The following is a 14,045-nucleotide window of genomic DNA, read 5'->3' as shown; positions in this document are numbered from 1 at the left end:
CCTTGTACGTTTCTTAAATCTGTCTTCTATTAAGAGGGCTAGTTCTTAGTCTCTTACAGGAAACTTCTACACTGCCTGCCCTGCTTAGCCTTGGCCAATCCCTACTCTCTTTGTTGGTATTTATTGGTGACTTAACAAGTTACCATATGATTGGTGGCTTAAAGCAGTAATGACTGGTTGTTTCTCAGGATTCTGTGAGCTAATTGGTTGGTTCCTTTCTGGTTACACTAATAATACTGAACTTGATGGAAAATCGTCTAGGCTACAGGGTCCAAGATAGTCTCTCTCATGTGTCTCTGTCTAGCAATTGGTGCTGGTTTTCTACTGGGATATCTCATTTCTCTTTCATATTTCTTGTTATATTCCATTAGATTAGATTAGCTTCTGGTAAGGGAGAGAGAGAGGTTTTAAGGACGTTGGCAGGCGGCTTCATTCTGTAAGTCAAAGTGACCACAGGCCAGCAGAGATTTAAGCAAGTGGTGAAATAGACTCTACCTCCTTTCTTTAAGGTATTTTTAAAAATTTTTTTGTTTATTTTTATTTATTTATTTGAGAGAGAGAGAGAGAATGGGCGCGCCAGGGTCTCCAGCCACTGCAAACGAACTCCAGATGCGTGTGCCCCCTGGTGCATCTGGCTAACGTGGGACCTGGAGAATGGAGCCTCAAACTAGGATCCTTAGGCTTCACAGGCAAGCACATAACCTCTAAGCCATCTCTCCATCCCTTTAATGTATTTTATTTAGTTCTTTGAAAGAGAGAATGGGTGTCCCAGGGCTTCCAGCCACTGCAAACGAACTACAGATGCATGCACCACCTTGTGCATCTGGCTCATGTGGGTCCTGGGAAATTGAACCTGGGTTTTTAGGCTTCCCAGGCAAACACCTTTCCCACTAAGCCCACTCTCCAGCCTTCTACCTCTCTCTCTCTCTCTCTCTCTCTCTTTTTTATAGACCAGGCTGGCCCCAGACTCATTATGTAGCTGAGAATGACCTTGAACTTAGAACCTCCTGCTTCTGTGTCATGTGTTTGGAATACAGGCGTGTACCAGCATGCCCAGTTTATTCAGTACTGGGGATCAAACTCAGCATTTTGTGCACATTAAACAATCAGTCTACCTAGTGGACCACATTCCCAGCCCAGACTCTGCTTCTTGACAGGACTAGCTACAAAGATTATGTGACCATATTGATTTACCACTGGCTTTTGATGGCTTCTTTTTTAGGATAAAGTTCAGATACCTTAACATGGAATGCATGCTTCATACCCTATCTTCAGCCATATGTGGCTATACTTGTGCTATGTGCGATCATATTTATAAGTTCTTGTTATTCCTTGTACAGTATTACTGTGTACAGAGGTGCCACTATGTATTTACTCATAACCTTTTGATTATATAAATTGATTCCAGGTTTTCATTCTAACCTTACAGAAGGTATTGTGAAGCAAAAATCTTTATGTAATTTTCCAGTTACTTCCTATGAGAAAAAAAAATCATGAAAGTAGAATTGCTTATTGATGTAAAGATGTAAAATTGGGGCTGGAGAGATGGCTCACCTGTTAAGACATTTACCTGCAAAGCCTAACACCCTCAGTTCGATTCCCCAGTACCCATGCACAAAGTGGCACATGCATCTGGAGTTTGTTTGCAGCCATCTGGAGTTCATTTCAGTAGCTAGAGGCCTCTTTTCTCTGTCTCCTCTCTATCTTTCTGCTTGCATATAAATTAAAAATTTTTTTAAGATGTGAAATTAATTTTTTAATAGGGTCTCACTCTAGCCCAGGCTGACCTCTGGAGTCTCAGTCTGGCATCAAACTTACCAGTCCTCTTACCTCTGCCTCTCAAGTGCTGGGATTAAAGGTGTGTGCCACTATGCCCAGGTAAAGATGTGAAATTGAAAAAAATAAATAAATCTCTTTCTTCCTTCCTCCCTTCCTTCTCTTTATCTATAATCTATGTGTCTGTTTGTATATCTACCCATCTGTCATCTTTTGACAAGGTCTCACCATGTTGCCCAGGCTGGCCTCCAGTGCCAAGGCTCAGGCAACCCTGACACCTTTGCCTCTTGAATTGCTGGCACTGCAGGTGCACACTGCCACATCTGGCCTTCAAGGCTTCTTATATTTAATGCAAACTCTTTTATTCAGTTTACAAAAATATTTTATACATTTATTTGTTTAGTTAATGAAGAGAGAAAAAAAAGAGAGAATGGGTGCGCCAGGACCTATAGCCACTGCAAATGAACTCCAGGCACATACACTTCCTTATGCATCTGTCTTTACATGGGTACTAGAGAATTGAACCTGGGTCCTTAGGCTTTGCTGGCAAGCACCTTAGCCACTGAACCATCTCTCCAGCCCCCAAAACTTTTTTTTTTTTAATTTATTTTTCCGGGCATAGTGGTGCATGCCTTTAATTTCAGAGTTTAGGAGGCAGAGGAAGGAGGATCACTGTGAGACAGAGAAAATGGGTACACCAGGGCCTCTAGAAGCTACAAACAAACTCTAGGTGCATGTGCCACTTTGTGTATGTGGCTTTATGTGGGTGGGTACTGGGGAATCGAACTTGGGTTGTTAGGCTTTATGGGCAAATGCCTTAACCACTGAGCCATCTTTTCAGCCACAATAAAAATATTTTAAAAGAGAAAATATGTCCATATTTAATGAGACCCTTTCTTGTTTGTCTTTGAAGCTCTGCAAGGACAGGTTGTTCAGTTCAAACTCTCAGACATTGGAGAAGGAATTCGAGAAGTAACCATTAAAGAATGGTAAGTCAACACAAACAATTTAAGTGAATGTAAGACTAATCTGAATATAAATAAGTATGGATCAATTTAAATTGATAAGTTTCTTCATATACAGTGCCTTTCTGAAGGCACAAGGGTAAAATGCATCATATATCAAAGCATTTTATTTCAGGTGATTTATTAGTGATTATTGTTTCTCTTTAAAACCCCTTAGCTCTCTATGGTGAAGTTTGGATGTGAAGGGGCCCCTGTAGCCTCATGTGTTTGTGACTGAGCTTCATATTCTGTCCCCACTGGTGGTAATTATGGAGGTGGCACTTTTGATGGAGGAAATATGATGCTGTGGGCAAGCCTTGAAGTGGTACAGCCCGAGCCCTCATTGCTGTAGTCAGCTCACTCTTGCTGCTTTCTGCCAGTTGCTATGGCAACACCAGAGCTCTTCCATGCTTTTCCTGCTATAAGAAAACTTCCCCTTGAAACTGTGATCTTGAAATAGACTCTTTTCTTCCCTAAGCTGTTCTGGGTGGCTGTTTTGTTCCAGCAGAGAAGGTGACTGAAAAGTTGTCTATCTATTAGTTCAGTTCAACCAAAGAGAAATAAATTTCTAAAAGATGATAAGTTGATATAAACCAGATATATATATATACACACACACATATATATATGTAAGGCAGGAGTTAAGAATCAAATCCAAAGCCAGCACTCGGGAGGCAGAGGTAGAGGATCAATGTGAGTTCCAGGTCAGCCTGGGCTAGAGTAAGACCCTGTCTTAAAAAAAACTAAACAAAGCAAAAAAAACCAGGATCAAACCCTTGAGCATACTTACTGGACACTCTACCACTGAGCTATACCCAGCCCACCATGTTTTTTGGAAGAATTTAATGTATATAATGTAACTGCTAAGCCATCTCTCCAGCTCTCAAAGATTCTTTTAAATATCTGATTGAGGCACTGGAGAAATGGCTCAGCTGTTAAGGTATTTGCCTGCAAAGCCTAAGGACTCAAGTTCGATTCCCCAGTACCCACATAAAGGCAGATATACAAGGTAGGTATGCATTTGGAGTTTGTTTGCAGTGGCTAGAGGTCCTGACATGTCATATTCTTTCTCTCTCAAATAAATAAATAAAATGTTTTTAAGATATTTTATAATAAGAGCTGGAGAAATAGCTTAGCAGTTAAGGCACTTACCTGTGAAGCCTAAGAACCCAGGTTTGATTCTCCAGTACCCATGTAAGCCAGGTGCACAAGGTGGTGCATGCATCTGGAGTTCATTTGCAATGGCTAGAGTATCTGGCACACCCATCTCTCTCCCTCTCCTTCTCTCTCTTTGTCTATCTCTCTGTCATAAATAAATAATGTTTTATAAAAGAATCTAATTGAGTGAATATTCTACTTCTCTACTTACCACAACAGCTATGTAAGCAGAAGAAGACTTTAGTAACACAGTCGTTCTTTGCAGTTATCTGTGATTGCATTACAGAATTGTGAGACAGTGAACTCCAAAATAGAGGACACTAACTTTGAAACCTATTAGCTGCCTTCCATGTGACACCTGTTTCCTACTGACTTTCTCTTAGGTGTAAAGGGAGGGTAACATCATTGGTTGTCAGAACTTAACAGTAGTTGTAGAAATGACCAAAGAATGTTTTATGCAGGTAATGCCTTTAAGATCTCCAAAAGACTATATACATTTCTTTTTAATTAATTTATTTATTTATGGGAAGAGAGAGGGAGAGAAAATGGGCATGCCACAGCCTTTTACCACTGAAAACAAACTCCAGATGCATGTACTACTTTGTGCATCTGGCTTTATGTGGGAACTAGGGAATTGAACTCTGGGCCAGCAGGCTATACATGCAAGTACCTTTAGCTGCTGAGCCATCTCTTTAGCCCTGTGTATATTCTAACTTCTCTAACTTAGTATATATAAATAAGTCAAGGAAAAAATATATATGTATTGTGTTGTACTTGAAAAAGTGGTAAAAAAAAATAGATTTTCTTATAGAATGGAATCTGAGAATAGAAATTTGAATATGCAAAGAAGTATAATTTATGGCAGCATAATTTCATTTATTTTTAGAATTTGTGAGAGTCAGTGTTTAAGTAAAGTAGGAAAACACTTGAATTTCAAAAACATTTGACAAAATTCCAACATAAAAATTTTGATACTACAAGTGTTGTTATCTTACTATCTATTTTGCCTGACATTATAATTAATCCAATTTCCCTTTTCATTCTTGTTTGCATACTCTACCTTTTTCCTATTCTTTTATTGTTGTTTGTCTTTTGGGGTAGGGTCTTGCTCTAGCCCAGACTGACCTGGAATTCATTGTTTAGTTTCAGGCTGGCCTTCTTCTATCTCTGCCTCTTGAGTGCTGGGAGTAAAGGCCTTTCATTTTCAGTCAACATATTTTTATTTTTTCCCTCAATTTTAATTCTTTTTACTTTGAAAAGAATATACAAAGGTGTATCTTAGTTAGGCATGATGGCAAATACCTGTTGTAATCCTAGCACTCAGGAGGCTGAGACAGGAATGCCACAAATCTGAGGATAACCTGGCCTACATAGTGGACCTCAATAAGACAGAGAGAGATTCATATAGTTGGATCATTTAGACAATTCCATTCTGTTTACTTTTTTACTGGAGATTTTTACACTATTTATATTTAATGTAGTTATTAATAAGATAGAATTTTTGTTTTCCATTTTAATCTTCATTTTGTAGATGTTGTGTTTTGGTTCCTGTGTTTTTCCATCACTGCCTTCTTTTGTATCAAGCAGCTATTTCTAGTATAGTTTCAGTCCTCTTTTGAATTTAACTATATACTTACCTTTACTACTCCTCTTTCTTCATGTGGATTTGAGTTATTGTCATTGTCTTTCATTTCAGCCTGAAGGAGTCTTAATATGTCTTGCAGGGTAAGTGTGCCAGTAACTAATTTTATTTGTTTTAGTCTATCTGGGAATGTATTAACTTTTCCTTCATTTATCAAGAATAGTTTTGCTGAACATAAGATTTGTGACTTACAGTCCTTTCCTTTCTCACATTGAATGTGCAATTTATTTGTCTTCTGCCTTCATGTTTTCTGATGAGAAACCATCCCTTACAACTGATGAGGTTCCTTGGAATTGGCTTAACATCTTGCATCATTTAGGAAGTTTGGGTCATTCTTACTATATTGTATAGGTGGGTGGTTGTGTGTGTAGTATGTGTGGTGGTTTGATCCAGGTGTCCCCCATAAACTTGGGTACTCTGAATGTTGAGTTCCCCAGCTAGTAGAGATTTGGGAATTAATGCCTCCTGGAGGGAGTGTATTGTTGGGGGCAGGCTTATGGGTGTTATAGCCAATTTCCCCATACCAGTGTTTGGCATACTCTCTTGTTGCTATTGTCCACCTTATGTTGGCCAGGGAATGATGTCCATCCTCTGCTCCTGCCATCGTGGAGCTTCCCCCTTGAGCTTGTAAGCCAAAATAAACCTCTTTTTTCCACAAGCTGCTCTTGGTCAGGTGATTTCTACCAGCTGTGAGAACCTCCTGACTGCAACAGTATGTGCCGTGGATTGTATGTCATGTATGCATATGTGTACAGATGAGTTTGTATGTGTCAAGACCAGAAGGGAACTTCAGGGGCCCTTTTCTGTTGCTTATCTGCATACACCTTGAGGAAGGGTCTCTTTCTCAACCCAGAGCTGCTGTTTTCTGGTTAGTGAGCCCCAGCAATTCTATCTTCATCCACCATGGACTAGAGTTTCAGATATGTGTGTGTCTACCCACCTTTGTGGGTCCTGGGGAATCGAATTTGGGTGTTCTTAGCCCCTCCCAGGCATTCAAGCACTCTTAACACCCAGCCATCTCCTCAGCCCCATTCTTTCTTTAACTTTTGAATTTTTTGTTGTTTTGAGATAGGCATCCTAAGCTGACTTTAAACTCTTGCCTTAATCTTCCACATTCTAGGTTACAGGTGTTGGCAGCTACTCTCTGCCATTCTTTATGTCTATTTTGCCCTCCTCCTGAGCCTGTGTGTGTGTGTGTGTGTGTGTGATTTATTTAAGAGAGGATAGGTGCACCAGATTGTCCAGTCAGTGCAAATAAACTCCAGACACATGCATCACTTTTTGTATCTAGCATTTTCCATGGGTGCTGAAGAATCAAAATCAGGCCATCAGGCTCTGAAATCAAAGATCTTTAATCACTGAGGCATTTCTCCACCCTGCCAGTGTGTATATACTGGCATGCTTGATGACATTGTCTCACAGGTCTCCAAGGTTGTGTCCAGTTTTTCTTCATTCCTCAGACTGGAAAATTCATAGTTGGACTGTCTTATGTGCACATGGGTGGGGGGAGAGGGCACACCAAAGTCTTTTGCTGCTGCAAACAAATGCCTCTTCAGCTTGACATAGTGGCTGGAGAATTGAACTCATGTCAGCAGTCTTTGCAAGAAAGTCACTTTATTTAATAAAATTGAGAAAAAATAAAATAAAAAAGAAAGTCACTTTAACCATTAGCCATCTTCCCAGCCCACTAACTTATTATTTATTTATTTTTGTAAAGTAGGGTTTCACTTTAGCCCAGCCTGACCTATACTCACTCTGTAGTCCCAAGCTGGCCTCTATCTCACAGCAATTTTCCTACCTCTGTCTCCAAAGTGCTGAGATTAAAGGTGTGTGCCAGCATGCCTTGAAACTTTTCATTTTTGACTTAAGCTTTTTGTATAGTAAATCCAACATAGAGAATTTCTTGAGGATGAATTTTTTACTCATTTTTTCTATGTATGAGCCACAGTTTTCAATTTCTTTTTATGTCTCTTACTTTTTGGATGAAAACTCAACTATTTTATTTGGTTGTTTGTTTCTTTTTTCAAGATAGGGTTTCACTTTAGCTCAGGCTCTCCTGGAATTCACTATGTAGTCTCAGGGTGACCTCGAACTCACGTCAATCCTCCTACCTCTACCTCTCGAGTGCTGGGATTAAAGATGTGCACCACCATGCCCAGCTACTGAAAACTGAACTTTCTAATATGGAAAATCTGGAAGTCAAATCCCATACCTTCCCAGGGAGAGAGAATGGGTGTGCCAGGCCTTCTGCTCCTGAATAGGAACTCCAGATGCATGCACCATTTTGTGCTTCTGACTTTATATGGGTCCTGGGGAACTGAACTTTGGCTGGTAGGCTTCTAAGCAACTGCATTTAACTGTTGACCCATCCTTCAGCCTCCCCCATCCACACTTGTTTTTGGAAATAGGGTCTCACTCTAGCCCAGCCTGACCTGGAATTCATTATGTAGTCCCATATTGGCCTTGGACTCTGTCTACCAAGTGCTAGGATGAAAGGCATGAGCCACTCTGCCTGGCTTCCAGTGCCTTTTGTTCTGTTTGAAATAGAGTCGCACTCTGTAGCCTCAAACTTGCAGTAATCCTCCAGCCTCAGTTTCCTGAGTACTCCTGGCTTTTCCCCAGGAGTTTTGTTGTTGCTCTTGGTTTGGAGGAGGTAGCAGTGATTTTGTCAAATCTGCTTTTAACCCCTACCACTGATGTCTGTTAGCCTCGTGAACCCCTAATGATTAGGCAGAGATTTCCCCATCAGTCTTCACTCCTTTGCCAAGGATCTGTGTGAGCATTAAACATACCCTCAGCCCTCTAGCAATTTCTGGTCTGTTCAGCCTCTATTTCCTGTTTTCCCAATGCCTAAGGGTCAACCAGAGGTGACAGGTGGATTAGGGCCCTTGAAGGTATTCCTTGAGCAGGTACATATCCCTGCACACTCACATGACTTCTCATATTCCTTAGAGTACGTCAGAGCTTTAAAAAGGCCCTGTGTGTTGACATCTCATTCCCCATGTGTTCTTTATGAAATTCTTGGCTGTGCCCTCGCTTCAGCTTCTATTCTGTTCCAGCCAAAATGGCAGTTTTAGCAAACACCCAAAGAATAGGCCTTGAGTTGTATTTCCAACTCCAGTAAGAGAAACCTTTGAATGCAGCTTTTCCTAGAGCTGTCAGACAAGGCAGGAGTGGAGAGTTCTCTGGAGGTGAGTTCCAAGCCCTCCTGCGTGGCTACTGCTCCTCAAGGTCACAGCAGAGTTAGAAGAAAACGTGACTAGGCAACTTAACTGTTAACAATTTAACTAACTTACTGGGGCTGGAGAGATGGCTCAGAGGTTAACGGCATTTGCTTGCAGAGCCTGTCAGCCCCAGCTCAGTTCCCCAGTACTCACATAAAGCTGGAAGCGCAAAGTGGCTCATGTGTCTGGAGTTCATTTACAGCAGCATGAGGTCTTAGAGCACTGATATTTCTCTCTCTCTCCCCCTCTCTCTCTCTCTCTCTCTCTGTCTCTTGTAAGCAAGTAAAAAAAAAAAAAAATGAATTGATTGATTTTTTTTTAAGGTTGCACATGTAGAACCCCTTTCCTCTACCCCAATTCTGTTGCAGTTCTTCAGGGGGCTCATTGGTATTCATTGTGGGGATCGAGAGGTCTTAGTCAGTCTCTGCAACAATGGGAAATGTGGTGTCTCAGGCTATTCCCACCTACCTTGGGGCTCTTACAGTCTTTCCACCTCCCTTCCATGATGCTCCCTGAGCCTTGGTGGACACGACAGAGACCTGATTTGGTGTAGTTTCTCTGTAGATTCTACATCTTTGTTTTGATGAGGTTTCAGTGACCATAGGATCTGTCACTATTTCCCTGGAACTGGTTTCCAAGCTTACCATGAAAGCAGAATTCCTGTCACTACTTCCCCTGTAATGACTTCTGGGCTTGGGCAGATGAGGTGGAGGTGACCATCTCCTGATGGGCAGCCGGCTCTCTGTTACTGATATACTGATGTAGGCTTGTTCTCCCCCATGTTCTCCTTCTGTAAAATATATATATTTTTTAATTCCAACTTTTTTCTCTTTTGAGGCAAGCCCAACAGACTTGACCGTTTTTTTTTTTTTCTTAATGCAAGAGAAAGTGAGAAAGAGAGTGAGAAAGAAAGAGGAAATTGACATGCCAGGTCCTCCAGCCACTGCAGTCGAACCCCAGACGTGTATGTCCCCCTTGTGCGCATGTATGACTTTGCATGCTTGTGTCACTATGTGTCTGGCTTACATGGAACCTGGAGAATTGAACATGAGATCTTAGACTTCAAAGCCAAGAGTCTTAAGTGCTAAACCATCTCTCCAGCCCCCAGCTTACTATTTTTAATAAGATATAGCTATCTTTGGGCTGGAGAAATGGCTTAGCAGTTAAGCGCTTGCCTGTGAAGCCTAAGGACCCCAGTTCGAGGCTCGGTTCCCCAGGACCCACATTATCCAGATGTACAAGGGGGCGCACACATCTGGAATTCGTCTGCAGTGGCTGGAAGCCCTGGTGTGCCCATTCTCTCTCTCTGTCTGCCTCGTTCTCTGTCTGTCGCTCTCAAATAAATAAATAAAAATAAACCAAAAAATAAAATAAAAAAAAAGATATAGCTATCTTTTAGCCAGGTATGGTGGACTGGAGCATACCTTTAATCCCAGCACCTGGAAAGCAGTGGTAGAAGGATCACTGTGAGTCGGAGGCCACCCTGAGACTGGTAAATTCCATGCTAGAGTAAAACCGTACCTCAACACAACAACAACAACAAAGATATAACCACTTTTCTACGTTTTTGTAAACATTCTTTGACTTCTGGAGGGAGGGAAGCTTGTTTTTTTTTGTTTTTTTTTTTTTTTAAAGCAGGGTCTCACAGTAGACTAACCTACCTCAAACTCACTCTGTAGCCCAGGCTGGCTTGAACTCATGGTTATCCTTCTACCTCAGCCTTGCAAGTACTAGGATTAAAGGTATGTGCTACCACCCCCAAACTGTTTACAAAAATGTATAATCCCAGCACTAGGGAGGCAGAGATAGGAGGAGTGCCATGAATTCAAGGCCAGCGTGAGATGACACAGCGAATTTCTGGTCAGCCTGAGCTAGAGGGAGACCCTATCTCAGAAGCACAGGAAGGAAGGACAGGAAGGAAATTCATAAAATTACAAATGATGTATATTGAAGGCTTATTGTCTTAAAAATATTTTTACTTCAGGTTCGAGGGCACACACCTTTAATCCCAGCACTTGGGAGGCAGAGATAGGAGGGTCAGTCAGTTCGAGGCCACCCTGAGACTACATAGTGAACTGCAGGTCAGCTTCAGCTATAGTGAGACCCTACCTTGGAAAAAAAAACACAATATATCTGTGTATGTGTGAGAGAGAGAGAGAGACAGTATTGGCATGCCAGGGCCTCATGTCATGGCAAATGAACTTCAGATGCATGCACCGTTTTATATGTATGTCTGGCTTTACATGGGTACTGAGGAATTGAGCCTGGGCTATTAGGCTTTGCAAGCAAGCTGGGCATGGTAGCAGTCATCTTTAATCCTAGCACTCAGGCACTTAGGAGACTAAGGTAGGAAGATCACCATCAGTTCAAGGCCAGACTATGCTATATATAGAGTGAGTTCCTGGTCAGCCTGTGAGACCCTGCTTCAAAAAGAAAGAAAGAGAGAGAGAGAAGGAGGGAAGGAAAGAAAGAGGAAAGGAAAGGAGGAAGGAAGAAAGAAAGAAATAGAGAAAGAAAGAGGGAAGGAAAGAAAGAAAAGTTGAGTATCCTTGATCTGAAATGTTCAGGAGAAAAATTACTGCTCATCTTGGAGAGTTGGGATTTTTGTTGTTTAGTTTTCTTTTTTGTCTTGTTCAAGGTAGGGTCTCTGTCTAGCCCAGACTGACCTGGAACTCACATTGATCCTTCTACCACTGCCTCCTTAGTGCTGGGATTAAAAGCATGTGCCACCAAGCTTGGCTTCATTTGGGAATTTTTAGATTTCGAATATTATAGGCTTTGTCAGTTGAGCTTCCAAAATCCTAAAAACACTTCAGATTTTAGATTTTTCCAGTTATGGATGTTCTAATAATACACCACACACACACAAGGTGGAAGGGGAGGAATGCTCATAGTATTAGACAACAAAAGGAAATGTCACTTTAAAGATAACATTTGGAGGGCTTCTTTTTACCAAAAACTGAATCAAATAGAAAACTTGAATGTGTTATTCAATCTTTAGAGGTAGGAATAATTTTTAAAGTTTATCATTGGAGAGATAGCTCAGGGATGACTACCCATGTAAAGCCAGATACACAAAGAGACTCATGGATCTGGAGTTTGTTTGCAGTGGCAAAAGACCTTAGCATGTCCATACTTACCTTCTCTCTCTCTCTCTCTCTCCTTGCAAATAAATAAATAAAAATATTTTTTGTATAGTTTACCATTTATTAGCAATATATTAAAGCTATTTTCATCTCTGAAATACTTATTGGCATATCATCTAAGAAGATATGCTGGTAACATGAGTCCAGTGTAACTAAGTATTGTGTTTAGACATGTAGAATGGCATCCAATCATGATTGCTTGTGTAAAGTGTCTCCTGTCTTTTTCTTTCAGGTATGTAAAAGAAGGTGACACCGTGTCTCAGTTTGATAGCATCTGTGAAGTTCAAAGTGATAAAGCTTCTGTTACCATCACTAGTCGTTATGATGGAGTCATTAAAAAACTTTATTATAATCTAGACGATATTGCCTATGTGGGGAAGCCATTAGTAGACATAGAAACAGAAGCTTTAAAAGGTATTATAAATGTGTTCATCTGTTTTGCCAAATTTATCACTGTTGTCCATTTGTCATTGGCTCCCAATAGAAAGTGGTCCTTGCCAGACATGGTGGCACAGACCTGTAATCCCAGTACTTGTGTGACAGAGGCAGGATCATTGTGGATTTGAGGCCACCCTGAGACTACAGAATGAATTCCAGGTCAGCCTGGGCTAGAGCAAAACCCTACTTTGAAAAACCAGGGGGGAAAAAGTGATTTTTTTGTTGTTCTTGTTAAGAACTTACAAGATCTGAGTTGGGGTTTAGAAGACAATTACGGAAACAGAAAAGATTGTCTGTGACACATGATTATCTTTTGATCAGACAGCATGTTAAAAGTACAATAAGATTTCATTTACGTGGATGCCTGCCTTCTAGACACTTCAGTGTTCAAAAATATTGCAAGCTCTTTGGGTAATTTCAGATTCAGGTCCTGAATATTGGTTACTAAGAACAAAAATTAGAGTACAGAAAGACTAAATCTAACATGAGAGGACTAGAGAGTAAAAGTATGTCCACATCTGGTACCTTTGTTTGGCCTGGACGACCAGTGGTGTCACCCCATGGCGAAAGCACGTGTAGGAGAAAGCAGTCATATGTAGGAGCCAGAGCAGAGGGAAGGAACACAAGGGCTGCAGAGCTGCCTGCTGAGAAAACACCCCAACATCCTCAGGCCTCTTCAGGCCCCACCCTCCCATTAATGGTTTCATAGCACTTCTCAGTTTTGCCACCCTGAGGACCAGGTCTCCAAGCACAGTGTACCCAAACCAGTCCACCACTCATTCATATAGATATATGTGTTTATATTAATGTATTTTGCATAATGTATGTGGGTATTTTCATTGGTGATAGAATTATATATATATAATATATTCTTATTATATATATAAAACATATATACATATATATGTCCATATATGTATGTGTGTATATATGTGTGTGTGTGTGTGTGTGTGTATTTATATATATATATATATATATGTGTGTGTGTGTATATACATACATACATACATATATATATATGTATGTATATATATATATAAAAGATAAATACCTTTAGGAGAGGTAGGGGGAAAAAGGAAGGTCAATGAAAGTGAAGATAACAGTATTCAGAAGTAGTAGCAGCCATGATATTTATGGGCAGTAGATATTCTGATGAAAGGGAATTCAGTATGAGACTGTTCCAGAGGAAAACTAACACAGTGGTCACACTCTTTGGGGACAGCTGACTCCACCACAGAAATTCACAAGCTCATCCTCTGAGAAACAGCTTTGATAACAGGCTGGTGAAACAGTAAGTTCTGCACTGAAAATCATAAGCCTACATTCTATCTGGAAAGTGCTGGACAGATATTTAATGGTCTACTTCAGAAATCTGGAAGGAATATTTGAACGAGTGTTGGATGACTCTTAATTCTATATAATCTGTATAATAATAATAATATAACTAATAATCATTTTTCCCCAAAATTAGATTTTCGAATTCAAAAAGAAGTATGTTTATATATTTATTTGAGAGAAACTGAGAGCAGGTGGGTGTGTCAGGGCCTTCTGCTACTGCAAATGAACTCCAGGTGCATGTTTCACTTTGTGCATCTGGCTTTACACGGGTACTGGGGAGTTGAACCTGGGGCCATCAGAATTTATAAGCAAGGCCCTT

General features: G+C 40.6%; 1 protein-coding gene across 2 annotated transcripts in view; it reads left to right on the top strand.

Moving 5' to 3' along the window:
• The window catches only part of Dbt (dihydrolipoamide branched chain transacylase E2), a 61,266-nt gene that overhangs the window by 10,652 nt on the left and 36,569 nt on the right, over positions 1 to 14,045 (top strand). Inside the window, exons 3-4 of one of the 2 annotated variants that reach the window (XM_004663945.2) lie at positions 2,690 to 2,765; positions 12,183 to 12,364. In XM_004663945.2, the coding sequence (XP_004664002.1) occupies positions 2,690 to 2,765; positions 12,183 to 12,364 (258 nt within the window). The remainder of the gene's footprint in view (positions 1 to 2,689; positions 2,766 to 12,182; positions 12,365 to 14,045) is intronic. The other variant, XM_045138797.1, reaches the window with a different exon arrangement.

Source organism: Jaculus jaculus, chromosome 19, assembly GCF_020740685.1.
Source record: "Jaculus jaculus isolate mJacJac1 chromosome 19, mJacJac1.mat.Y.cur, whole genome shotgun sequence".
NCBI classification, from domain to species: Eukaryota; Metazoa; Chordata; class Mammalia; order Rodentia; family Dipodidae; genus Jaculus; species Jaculus jaculus.
This window is presented reverse-complemented; position numbering and strand designations above follow the sequence as displayed.